The 14,136-nt window shown below is 41.7% G+C and overlaps 1 protein-coding gene across 3 annotated transcripts in view; it reads right to left on the bottom strand.

Annotated features, from left to right (window-relative positions):
- Positions 1-14,136, bottom strand: part of fhod1 (formin homology 2 domain containing 1) — a 299,703-nt gene that overhangs the window by 263,741 nt on the left and 21,826 nt on the right. For all 3 annotated transcript variants that reach the window (XM_067997797.1, XM_067997798.1, XM_067997799.1), the window contains exon 2: positions 4,666-4,772. In XM_067997797.1, coding sequence (XP_067853898.1) covers positions 4,666-4,772 — 107 coding nt within the window. The remainder of the gene's footprint in view (positions 1-4,665; positions 4,773-14,136) is intronic.

Raw genomic sequence — 14,136 nt, 5'->3', positions numbered from 1 at the left:
GAAATAAAACATCAAACTTGCTGATGCACACATCATACCTTCAGCTTATGAAAGTCATAAATGCCAGAGGGAAATGCAACTCATGCACTGAAAGTTATGGTTACCCCCCCCCCCCTACCCACTCAATCATAGTTCAGGTGGTAAATGCAGCACCTGGTGTTGTACTGAGCCATACAAACCAGGCAGGTCCCAGATTCCACCTTCAGTTTCAGCTGATCTCAGACAGAGAAGTATCAGGGAGATAATTGGCTTTAGTGTTCCTCGGTTAGGGAGCAGGGGAAAACCATCCAAGGTTGCCAGTTCTGATCGCTATCCAGTGACTACCTACTGGAAAGTACACGAACATGTAGGCAGGATGTCAGGCTCTCCGGCTCTCCATGGCCAAACAGCCTCCAAATGTTCACTTCCACCCTCCGTAAACTTGAGCTCATCCAAAACTCTGCTGCCCATATCCTAAATCGCACCAAGTCCCATACACCCCTGTGCGCGCTGACCTACATTGGCTCCCGGTCCGCGAACTCTTCGATTTTAAAATTCTCATCCTTGTTTTCAAATCCCTCCATGCCCTCACCCCTCTCTATCTCTGTAACTTCCTCCAACTCTACAACCTTCCGAGATCTCTGCGCTCCTCCAATTCTGACCTCTAGTGCATCCCCGATTTTCATCACTCCACCATTGGCGGCCGTGCCTTCAGCAGCCTAAGCCCTTAGCTCTGGAATTCCCTCTCTAACCCTCTCCGCCTCTCTCTCTCGCTCTCCTCCTTTATAAAGCTCCTTAAAACCTACCTCACCTGTCTTAATATCTCCTTACGTGGCTCGGTGTTAGATTTTGTCTGATTACGCTCCCATGAAGCGCCTTGAGATGTTTTACTATGTTAAAAGTGCTATATAAATACAAGTTGTTGCTCTCTTGCTTCACAGATGAAGATTAGCCACTCAGTTGAGGTAGGAGACGTCAAGCTGCACCCTTGGGACTATGCCACAACGCGAGTCCAGTGGGCTAGATTTTCAACTTGCCGCTAGAGTATAAAACTGGCGTTGTAGATCGATTGCCCATTATTGGCACCGCCCAATTTTCATTCATTGACTTCAATGGAAATTAAATCGGGCAGGTTCTATAATCTGCGGCTGATGCACAATGGCAGTTTTATGCCCAGGGGGCAAGTTCAAAATCCACCGCAGTGCCTTCAGAAGAGAAGGGAAAGGAAGAAAATGGGCTGGGAAAAGAAATTGAGGGTGAAGTACATATTGAGCTATGTGATCAATGCTACCCAATGAATTATTTTGCACATTGCACCAATCTACTTCCTCTTTTACTACTTACAAATAGTGACAGAAAAACAGTTTAGGAGTGTCCTTAGTGATTGATTTGTGGGTGGTGAGGGGTTCGGGGCGGGGGGAAACATCAAGGAAGAGGAAATTAAACAACTAAGGCTGAAAATAAATGCTGATGCGCAAAACTGCATCAGGCTTAAATAAACCCACATTTTATGTAACTTAGCAACCACCATTTAAATACAACCAGCCTGACAGTCTCTTCAGCTGGCCCAGTTGTGGTCAGTGATTCACTGTGTGGCTGGAAGTACTCTTGACAAGCCCACTGCTAATGCCTAAAGAAGCCACAATTCCATTATTTTTAAATCAGTAACACAATCTTTGGCACTTAAAGCTATAATTTTAGATATAAAAAGTACTCTCACAGCCTTTTGAAAGCTTTACAACACAAATGAAGTCCCAGTCTATTTTCCTATCTGTGCCACAGTTTACCAAAGTTACTGGGAAACCTAACTTGGCAATAGCTTTTCTTTACAAGCTGGTATTTAGTCGTTTTATTGTTACAATTGTGCAACTAAATCCATGTGTAAACAGAGATCACTGCATAAGTACACAGAACGCGGCTATTTAAAACACAGGGCAAGGATTTTTCCTTTGCATTCCTAATGTTGTATCGATAGAAACAGTACTCGTTTGTGCCGATGCCCCGCTGTTCCCTGCAACCCCACAAGCCGTACTTTATATAATGGGCAGGGCAAGAGTTTCGACAGAGCACAACATGCTATTATCTACACTTACTGCACGTTGCCCAAGTATCAATTTTACAAGAAGTAGTTGTTGTAAAAAGAATTGAGGCAGTGAAAATGGTGGCGTTTAAGCAATGACAAATCACTTGCCCTAGAAATGGATATGATGGAATTGTAACGCATCAATGGCGAGGGCAGCTTGGCAATTTGCGTTTCAGATCCCCATTGTGCAACATTACAGACTGGGAAACAGGTTTCCACTCACGTGGTCACTTCCAGATCCCAACTGTGCTGTTGTGAGCCACTGCCGTTGAGAAGCTGAGGGAACTCACCCGTAAAAAAGGGTGGGGGGGAACGGAAAGAAAGTCAAAAGGTTCGTCACTTTAAGCTGCTTTGCCACAATTCCCAGCAGATAGCTGCGAATGTTACTGACAGTAGCAAGAGAACAAGTCCCTGGGTTTCTCTCAGTCTGGGTAGATCCGTGCTATAAGGAGACTATGGGAAGGGAAAATAGGAAGGCAAGAATAAACTAACCAAAAATATACTCAAATCTGCCTAAACCTTATGTGAGAAAAGAGAATGGAAAATATCACACAAGATTAAAAAATAAATACCGTAGTGAATATTTGTCACGACCAAATCCGAAAGGGGAAACCCAGACCGTTTAACCATTAGGCTGCGTCCAGGATTTGCTTACTATTATTATTCTGTCCGGCATGTAGATTTAATTATATCCCCATGTTTAACTTTCATCAGTGGACTGCTGAGAAAAGCCACATGCAAGTCGTTCCCATATGTTGGAATATTTTGTTACTGCAGCACAGAATAACCCAACGTATGTTAAAAATACAATTCCATTTGAATGAAAAGCAGAAACCAGAGACCACTGCAGAAAGTTTGCCAATGGGTGCGTGCAGATTTGAAAGTTCTCAGCTCTCTTTGGGTTCAATTGGTTGCCTACCAGACTTTCACATTCCGCTTCACTTGCACTTTTGTAAATGTCAACAATCCCAATTCAACCACAGCCCCATTTGCTTCACTGCGCTAACTTTTTCGTTAACAGTGCAGTTTATCATTAATAACTATATCGCTATCCCTTCTTTGTTGCTGGCTCAATATCCTGGCATTCCCTACCAAACGCCATTATGGGAGCACCATCATTACAAGGACTGCAGTGGTTCATGGAGAAGGCCCATCACCACTTTCTCATGGCACATAGAGACGAGAAATAAATGTGGCCTTACCAGAATTGCCCTGATTCCAAGAACCAATAAATAAAAAACTACTGACTTCCATGGTTTTCTACAGTTCAGTTTCAACTCCATAATTAAGAAAAACTGATCACAGGCATCATCCCCATGTACGTCCAATGATGGTGTGTGTATGAAGAGATTTAACTATTTTCACATAAGCAGATCAAACTAATTGAAACCAACGCACATGTCAGATTTTACAGCATAAACTGTCACAAAAAAGTAGCTCTGACTCTGTAAACGACAAGCAAAATTGCGGAGGTTGGTGCATCTCTAAAACAATGTGGGGTTATTATATGACCAATATTGTTTCATATTAAAAAAAACTCATTTTCTACAGTACAGTACTACAGTAATAGAAGGTTTACTAGCAGTTGTAAAGCTTATTGGGAGTAGTAGGGTTTATAAAATATAAATTTCATTAAGAAAAATAATAAATTAATTAACACATAATAAAGATGGAAGGGCTGGTGACGTGGAGCTCCTGGACGCCGGTGTGATCCAGGGCAAACACGTCTGCAGTAAGTGTCTGCGGCTTGAGGAGCTTTGGCTCAGAGTCATTGAACTGGAGGTCGAGCTGCAGACAGTAGCAAGAGAACAGGGAGGGGGAAAAATACCTGGACATTCAGTTCCAAGAGGTGGTCACCCCCCTTAGGATAGGGTCATCTGAATTGGTCAGTGGTCAGGGACAGGAGGGTGTACTGCGAGCGAGACAGGTAAGGGGATCGAGAAGGTAGAAGTGGAGGAGCCTCAGTCTTTTGTTATTGGAGGTAGATGGGAAAGTAGGGTTGAGGTCACAATCAGATCAGCCATGATCTTATCAAATTGCAGAGCAGGCTCGAGGGGCCGAATGGCCTACTCCTGCTCTTAATTTGTATGTTCATACATATGTTCGTACAGTCGCAAGTGAGAATTTCATTGCCTTACTGCTAATGCAGGACTTCCAGCATGACAAGTTCTGCGATACTGCAAATGAAGCAAGAGCGTCATTAGTGCAGTATTACCGGGGAATAGATTGCAGTGATTACAGGGGAGTTTCTCAGAAACTACACTGAGCTGAATCTCAATGGAGGTCAAATCTGTCACAGGAATATCTTCACCAGTTCATCACAGCACATCGAAAGGAGACTATTAACAGATTTGTCAGAGACAGCAACAACCAACTTATAAATACTCCAAATAGTTTAGAAAAGAATTATATTGTTAAAAAAGTAAAGCATGGTACAAGAAAAACAGAAAAATTGTTGAACGCTCACTTGATATCGGATTGCTCTGGAGTGATCAAATATTAAGCAGAGGTGAAGATGTGCTGAGTCCACTCATTGGTTAAACGATGGATCCTATTAGACTGGCCATTTATTTTCATGTATGACACTAATAGTGTTTCCTTACCCAACTTCTTCATAGAATCCTTCCAGGTCATCCCTCTGTTCATCCAGTGACAGCTCTAGATCCAAGTAATTCCCATTCGGAGCTATCTGTAGTGCACAGTCTTCCAACTTGACAGAAATGAGAAATATAAAAATTAAAATATTTTATTTTTATGATCAGAAAATCCAATATTAAAGAGAAGACTTGTGCAGGGCTATGGTCGAATTAGATTTGGTGAGAGGCAAGTCTATTTACAGAGGGGAGTTGAGAGGTCAGAACTTCAGCAGGACAGAAGTGATCACTTCACTTTATTTCAACCAGGCTGTGGCTGTCTATGGTGTTTGATCTCTTAGGCATTTATTACACACAGTTCAGAATTGAATATTTGCCTGAAAACATGCTGTCCCAGATTATCGCAGTATCAAAAAGTTCGGATCCCAAGAAATGCCTGATCAATTTCCCGTTACGTTGTCGCAGTACACAATTTGAGCCATTAGATTCCGCAAGACAACGATGAAACATTCCCATGGCTGTTTGTGGGATTCCAAATTCTGTTTTATATATACAAGTGTTATAATAGAACAAGGTCATGGACTAGTTCCACATGTTGAAGGAGCATTAGAAGACCTTATTCAAAAACAGTACTAAACTAATCCCTCGGTGGGCAGCTTTTAAATGCAGCAATGTAATGACTAATACATTTTCTTTTACAATAAACTTAATAAGTTGTCTTCAAATTAATAAGGTCCAGTGAAAACAAGTTAGACAGTGGAAATATAATGAAAAAACAGGAAAGAGAACTACAATTTGTGATAACCTTCATTCTAACTTCCGTTTTGCCCCACAAAGATAGACACAGCTCTGACTAGCTCTGGAGCTCCACCTTTGTCCCACCCCAAATAAAATGATTTTCCATATCATCAGGGCCAGCTCACTTAGAGAAGAAATGGAATACTGCTTAAGCCTACACGACTTTGACAAGTCATAGTTCACGTACAGGCAATAGTTATAACTAGGCAGCTGTACAGTTAGGAATGGAATCCCATCAAAGCCTCTCTCTGTCCCTGCAGGATGTAGCAATTAGGTAATGCTAGGCTTGGGTTTTAAAATCTGTAGATCTTAGGAGGAAGGGAAGACTACATGAGGCAAGCAATTCCACAGGCTTGAGGTCCTGGAAAATTGAGTGAGAAGGAAATAGTGGGGTGAGTCTGGATTTTTATACAGTAAGGATGAAGAGTGGGGGCTGAGAGGAACAAGGAAAGAAAGTTTTGAAAAGCACCAACAGTAGTAGAGATAAAATGGAGCATCAAGAAAGCAACAGTGAGAGAAACTTTGGAGAGTAGAGGAAAAGCAAACTGTAACTTGGCATCTAGTTTCACCCTCCCATACATGCCAACTGCCGATAGTCAGCACTCTGAAGTCAGTGTCTGCTTGTGTGTGTTTGCAGATAAAGATCAGTGCTGCTCCTGGCTCCATCCCTGGTTCCCAATGATGCTGCTGCTCCAGAACATGGAATATTGCTGCCTACTATGGGTGGGACATTCAGGAACTTCCCCTGTGCGGCAGAATTCCACCACTGGAGTAACAGCATCCAGGAAGAGCCAGGAGCAGCGCTGAGGAAGGAGGGGAGAAGGATGCCACTGTGAACTGGTGGCAGGGAGGGAAACAGAAAGGAAGGAGGATGCTAGATGCTAGATGGATAAGGGAAAAAGATGAGTGTCAGCCTAAATTAAGGGGGGGGGGGCGCAGAGAAAGGTATGTGTTGTGAAATAAGGGGGAAGAGGAGTTCATGCTCTATGTTCAAACCCGAGCTTGATTCTTTTCTGAAAGGACTTACAAGATCCTGAAAGCTTGTTACGAAATGTGTAATTTAATGGTTTTCTGAATAAAACATTATCCCTTTTAATGCAGCAAAGGGCCAGTACGATCAGCCTATTTCATCCCACCATTTTAAAAAGAAAAAAAAATAGAAGTCCACTCTATTTAGTTTGGTCCAGCTCCATGCATTTAGTCCTGTTTTTTTGTTTGTTCTACCATACGACAGCAATAATAACCATTCAGCACAACAGTAATGGAAACAAAGGTCACTAAAGGGAAAGCAAGTTTTTAAAAAAATTGTGTCACACAGGTATGTTAGGATTCTGAAATCATTGGGATCAAGAGTCCCAGTATTGATTCTATCAACTGAGCAAGATACAGCCATACAGAGTCCAATGTCACAATTTTAAAAAAATTACCCACACTATGATTAACTGCATTCTGCATCACTTCAGTAATGTGCTATTCAGTTAAAAGGTGTAATCCCCTTTTAGGATGTAATGGTGAGATGATGAGTCAATAAATCTGCATCCACCGTATTGATCAGTTCTTGGACTGCACTATAAGCCATCCATTGGAACACAGCAACAGGAGTAGGCCATTCAGTCCATCGAGTCTGTTCTGCCTTTTAATTAGATCATGGCTGATCTGTATATCAAATCCATTTACCCGCCTTTGACCTATATCCCTTACCTAACAAAAATCTGTCGCTCTTAGTCTTGAAAATTTCAATTAATCTAACATCCTTTTGGAGGAAAGAATTCTAGATTTCCACTGCCCTTTGTGTGAAAAAGTGATCCCAGATTTCACTCCAGAACAGCCTAGCTCTAATTTTAAGATTGCGGCCCTTTGTTCTGGATTCCTCCATCAGAGGAAATAGTTTTTCTGTATCAACCCCATCAAATCCCAATATTATTTTGAACACCTAAATTAGATCACCCCTCAACCTTCTAAACTCGAGGGAATACAAACCAAGTTTATGCAACCTGTCCTCATAATGTAACCTTTTAAGCCCTGGTATCATTCTGGTGAATCTGCACTGTACCGCCTCCAAAGCCAATATATCCTTCCTGAGGTTCGGTGCCCAAAACTGAACACAGTACTCCAGATGGGGTCTGACCAAGGCTCTGTACAATTGAAGCATAACTTCCTCCGCTCTGAATTCCAACCCCCTTGAGATAGAGGCCAACATTCCATTAGCCTTTTTAATTAACTTTTGTAGCTGTGCACCAGCTTTTAGTGATTAGTAAACATGGACACCCAAATCGCTCCACAGTTTCTAGTCTCCCACCATTCATAAAATATTCCAAATAGTCTTTCTTGGATCCAAAGTGGATGACCTCACACTTACCCACAATGAACTCAATCTACCACAGTTTTGCCCACTCACTTAATTGATCTATGCCCCTTTGTAACTTTTTGCTCCCACCTACACAACTTACTGTTCCTCCGAACTTAGTGTCGTCTGCAATCTTGGTTATACAACTCTATTTCTTAATCTAAGTCATTGATAGATATGGTGTAAAGTTCCCACGGTCCCCAGCTGCAGCTTCCTGCCACCAAATTCCCGCTCCCGCCCATCAGCCAGGTAGTGAATTTGGCCGGGACGCTGGGAACTTTTATGTAAATGAGGGCCTGCCGTTAAGATCCATGTCCCTGGCCTCTCCGAGTGCACCGCCCGTTACCGGGCTCACTCGCACCGTTCCCGCCACCGAGGCCAGTGTTTTTAACTGCTCCTGTGAATGGGGTATTTTGTCAAGAACTCTCCTTTCCTCCCTCTTGCTCATTTTGTCATTACCTTGGCTCCCTTTACCTATATTTTATATGATGCAGCTTCTCATGGTTTCTCCCTATTGCTCCATGCTAAGATGTCATCCTACTTTACACCACCAATAAGCCTGTAATTGATGTGCTTTTCCTTTAATCTTTTAAATAATCCTCTTAATCCTACTTTCACTTCCAATTGTGTTTGTTTGAGTCTTTCAGCCCATCAACTGTACAGTCTTTTCTCACGCCACCTCTCATTCAGAAGGGTGATGAGTCCCAAATTCATCTCTTCAAAGTGGTAACCTAAAGGTCTGTTTCAACGTGAGGCTGGTGATCCTTCTGCCCATGGCAATAAAACATTAATGGGGCTATTTTGTACTAATCTGAAATTAATTATAGTTTAGCTGATCACAGGCTGCAATTAATATGTTTCACTGGGCAGAATCCACAAACGAGGTGGAAATCGCAAAAGAAAAATTAGAAGCTGGAAGAAATTTGCTGCTTCCACTGCCTGGGAATCAGAAATCGACTGAAATATTCAATCTGAAAGTCAGCAAACTGCATAACGGCCATAAAATCAAACTTCTTCCCAGACAAAATTACTACCATTCCTGGAGACATTCTCAATTCTATTTTGAATTGCCGATCGCAAACTTTAAAATAAAGTCACTGATTGCAGCAGACATAAATGCTGGAACCACACAAACCACTGGACTGGAGAGGTTACAAAAGCCAACGGCAATTTTTAAGAATGATTTTAAGGTTTCATTAACACCTTTAATTTCAAATTGTACAGAAACCCTGAAACAGTGTCAAAAGTAGTTTAGGATTATCACATATTGAAACAGATGTACAAAAATCACCATCAGTGTTGGGGTTTTGTTTCAAATTTGGTTAATTCCACAGGAATTTGGTACAGCCAAGTCAACAGAATGAACTTCAAAAATTCAGCATTATTAAAATACTCCACTAACTTGTGGCTTCTTCATCATATTTACAAGCATATTTCACAGGGAAAACAAAACTACATTCTGTAAACCAAGCAATTTTATCAGATCCTTTCACCTAAGTCATGCAGGCTTGTGTGTCAAGATATGATTGTGAGTTACAAAGAAAAATTTGATTATATATTTGAAGTCTGTCTTCACTTCTCTCAGCTATCTATGTTGATAAGTTTTACCCATCTGTAAATATGCCACAATATATATTTATAGTAGAGATGATTTAAACAACCTATCCTGTATGCTGTGCTGTTAGAGGTTTGCATACATGTCAGAAATTGCAGTAAGTCAGCTGTTTCCATTATCAAACTGATAATACATGATTGCCTGTTAATGCTCTCAGGAGAACTAGGTTTAGGCAATAAATGCTGCCACATCCCAAATATAAAAAAACAGAACCATCAAAATCTGAAAACTAAAATATTTTGTTGATTTATATAAACTTTCATAACTGTTACAATACAAATATTAAATACACTTCTAGACATTATACAAGTATTGCGATCATTTGTATAATGCACAGAAATGTATTTAATGTATTTGAACATTTACTGCTCTGGGCACACAGGAGCTCCAAATAGAAGTTGTTACAATACAAGCCATTGGTATGGAAAAATAATGGTTAGCATTACCTGCTTGTGCCTTTGTTATACTGTGCATATCTGAATGGAAATATTACAGATTCTCAGTCCAACATTCTGCACATTTAAAATGTTCACAGTTTCCTCCCCAATTTCTTTTTACTCTGCTATAGTCAAATAAACTTATCCAAAACAGAAGTGATCCCATTTCTACCTAATACATCACAGATAAGTTAGATTTTGTAAAAATGGGTTTACGTTAGATTTTGCATCTGAAATGACTGCAATTTGCACCCAGGATAAGACACGCGCATGACATTACCTCACATGTTGGCCTGAAGTGCACTTTTAGCTTTGACCTGTGACAGTAATTTAATCTAGTTTAATAATTAAATATTATCACAAGTAACTAGAATAATGTGCAATGGATAAATGTTCTACAAGATAGGGGCTCACCATGTAACAGTTGAAGACTTTTACTGGCCCAGTAAATAGCTCAATGGAATAACTCAAAGGGTACAGCTCATATATAACCTTTAAAATGTTATTGTCCATTTAGGCCACACTGCTTTGAGCATATACTCTTAACAGTTTATTGGCAACTAATGGCGTAGTTAAGTCACTTTTACACCACGGTAGACCCGCTCTGGAATCACTGGTTTCCAACACATGGGTTTCATGCAGCTGGTAAACCCACAGGGATTTGCTACAGCTATGTCTCTTAAAACTTTCATGAAACCAATACATTTCAGATCAACATCAAACACAGCAATTAACCTACCATAGCTAATGTAAAGCTACCATTACTGAATGAGGTCAGGTCCCTTGTGATGGGAGAAGGGGAAATGTGTTGTTGACCGGAGGTCACCGGCGGAAAAAAGTTTTTGTTAACCTATCCACGTGAACACTTGGGTCAAGTTAAGCACATTAAATCATTACCCTGTAGGTGAATGCTGCACTGCTAAAGTTATTTCTAGAAATTATAATATTTTACTGCTAAAGGGGATATTAATGAGTTGATATTGCAATGACATTCTATAAAGTTCAGAGATCACGAGAGAGACAGAAAGACTAACTAACTGAGACTGACTCTATGCTCAGTATTTTTTGTAATTTTCTGCATATCGTACACACACTGCTCCTGCTAAGAATCTGAAGTCACCTCTGCTGCTCAGTTGATCAGATCAGTCGACAGGGGGATTCAAACTCCAATCTCTTGGCTGAGAGCCCAGTTATTGTAGCAACCAGTCTGGCTGGATATTGACTTTATTGGAATTTCAGCAAATAGCAGAAAAAACAGAAATCAGAAAAAGGAACTGAACTGACAGAGAAAAGATCTATGGAGCTTAAACCCCAAATTATAGTAAAGCAGTTTTAACTACAAAATCCACAATCTTAACCAGTAAACCGTACCATTTGCTCCACAACATAAGATTCCAGTTTTGGTGACCGTTACTGTGCAATTTTCATTTCTAAACGCACAGCTTCTTGCACAGATTAAAATCAACACAGAAGGTGTTAACACAAGCCAGTCCCATCAAATTATTACACAGGCTTCAGCTATACAAGGTGCAGGTGTACAGTGCTGTGCTACAGATCTGTTTTACAAAAGAAAATGACACAAACAACATGTACATGGTTCAGTAAGACAACAATTGAAGTGATTTACTTTGATCCCTTTTCCCTGCCTTAAGCAAATTAATTAAGATGCATAAAAAAGGAGATTCAACCACAGTTCTGAGATACAGTATGTGCTTAACTCCATGCTTATTGTCATTTTTATAACAAAACACTAAATTAAACTCTTTGGGATTGTACGGTAAAACAATAGGGGGTGAAATTGGGCCATTTAGCACCCGTTTTTATTAGGCACTACGCAGCCAACTAACCCTCAAAAATGGGGTCCGAGATTCGTGCACACACTTCCGATGGGAAGAGCGCAGGACGCCATCTTGGTAAAAGGGTTTGTGGTGCGCCTAGCAACCGCCAGCAGCATGCAGAGTAGGGGGATTATGACGCGAATCAGTGTCCAACTCTGATTTAAAGGGACCGCTGCTATTTTGGAACACCCCCACCCCCCCACCACCAGCGCTATTTAAAAGGGATCATGCAGGAATTACAGGTTATTTGCTGGATTATTTCTTCTGGCTGCTGGTGCATTTATATGTGTTTTTGGAGGTTTCCTATACTTGGATAAAGTTGCAATACTCTACAGCTGGCTAGCTGACAGACAACAGGAAGGGCACTGGCAGAGTGGCAGTGCTCAGGGGAGCAGGAATGCTGTCATCCTGAGAAAGGACAGCAGGTTCGTGTTCCATGGAGCCACTGCCACTTGCTGCCTCCAGTTATGCGCCATCTTCTCCTACAAGAAATAGGGAAGTGTGTCAGTGAGTGTCCTGCAAGATGTTTGGGTGATATGGTTGTCATGATTGAGTAACTACCAGTGTGTGTGAACTGTGAGTTGTGGGTGTGAAGCTTGCAACTTGCTAAGTGTGTGAGGTTCAGAGAAAGCATATGATTTGAACAGTTGAGTACTGACTGAAAGAGATTGTTGGTAGGTGGGTGATGATGGTGTAGTGAATTGAGAAGTGGATGAGGCTAATGGTGCAGTTGGTACGATATGCCACTCGAAGCTTGAACTCACTCACCTTGACAACTTGTTTTAAATCACTGAGCTTCTCCCTGCACTGCATTCATGTTCTTGGAGCTATGCTCCTGACATTTACCTCCTCCCCTACTTCCTCCCACTGCCGCTTCATCATATGTCTGGAGGGCCTCTTGCCCCCTTTGAGGATACAGGATGCCCTCCTTCTCTCCACCTCTTGCACCAAGGTCTCCAGTGCATCATCAGAGAACCTTGGTGCATGCTCTCTCCCAGGTGCAGCCATTCTTCAAAGTATCACAGCATAGATTCAGTTTTGAAACGACTCTCACCACTTCTTGCAGCCACAATGCACCTCCCCTTTAAGAGGTGCAGGCTGCCTTTAAGAAGCGCTAGTCACTCGCGATAGCGGGGCCCCCACCGATGCGTTCAGCCAATCAACAGCGCAGTTAGCGCTGACCACACGCAGCAATCATTTAAAACAGCAGGCAGCACGAATGTAACGTGCTGCCTGCATTGCTATGTACGGGCACGGGTTAATCACGTACCACACTCTCTATATGCAGGGATTCAGACACAATTTCATAGTTTCTTCTAAGTTTTTAAGCTCTCATCAGGGCTGAAAAATAACACAATCGAAGAAAATCAGTCTAACCTGTGCACATTCTAAAAGTGCAGAAAATTTGTAACTCGATTTTGATTCTAATGCAGTGAAAATTTCGAGAGACATTGGGAGCGGAGAAAAAAATCTTAAATCCCCCGTCACTGCTTTCTGTGAATAACTGTTTCCTCATGATTCTATACAGAATCGTTTCACAAACATTCCAAGCTACTTTAACATTGGGATTTAACCACGAGCAGCCCTCTCCCCACAGCTATTTATTAACGTGTAAAATCTGTGCACAGAATGAGACGAGTCCACTAACAGACTAAACAGATGAATGGACTTATATAAGTTAACTAGAATCATAGAATCATAGAAGTTTACAACATGGAAACAGGCCCTTCGGCCCAATATGTCCATGTCGCCCAGTTTATACCACTAAGCTAGTCCCAATTGCCTGCACTTGGCTTGGATCCCGTGAGATTTAACCTTACGTAACAACCTACCATGCGGTACCTTGTCAAAGGCTTTGCGAAAGTCCATGTAGACCACGTCTACTGCACAGCCCTCATCTGTCTTCTTGGTTACCCCTTCAAAACCTCAATCAAATTCGTGAGACATGATTTTCCACTCACAAAACCATGCTGACTGTTCCTAATCAGTCCCTGCCTCTCCAAATGCCTGTAGATCCTGTCTCTCAGAATACCCTCTAACAACTTACCCACTACAGATGTCAGGCTCACCGGTCTGTAGTTCCCAGGCTTTTCCCTGCCGCCCTTCTTAAACAAAGGCACAACGTTTGCTACCCTCCAATCTTCAGGCACCTCACCTGCAGCTGTCGATGATTCAAATATCTCTGCTAGGGGACCCGCAATTTCCTCCCTAACTTCCCATAACGTCCTGGGATACATTTCATCAGGTCCCGGAGATTTATCTACCTTGATGCGCGTTAAGACTTCCAGCACCTCCCTCTCTGTAATATGTACACTCCTCAAGACATCACTATTTATTTCCCCAAGTTCCCTAACATCCATGCCTTTCTCAACCGTAAATACCGATGTGAAATATTCATTTAGGATCTCACCCATCTCTTGTGGTTCCGCACATAGATGACCTCAT

This window comes from Heptranchias perlo, chromosome 16, assembly GCF_035084215.1.
Source record: "Heptranchias perlo isolate sHepPer1 chromosome 16, sHepPer1.hap1, whole genome shotgun sequence".
Taxonomy (NCBI): Eukaryota; Metazoa; Chordata; class Chondrichthyes; order Hexanchiformes; family Hexanchidae; genus Heptranchias; species Heptranchias perlo.
Note: the sequence above shows the minus strand (reverse complement) of the source record. Positions and strands in the feature narration are given on the sequence as shown.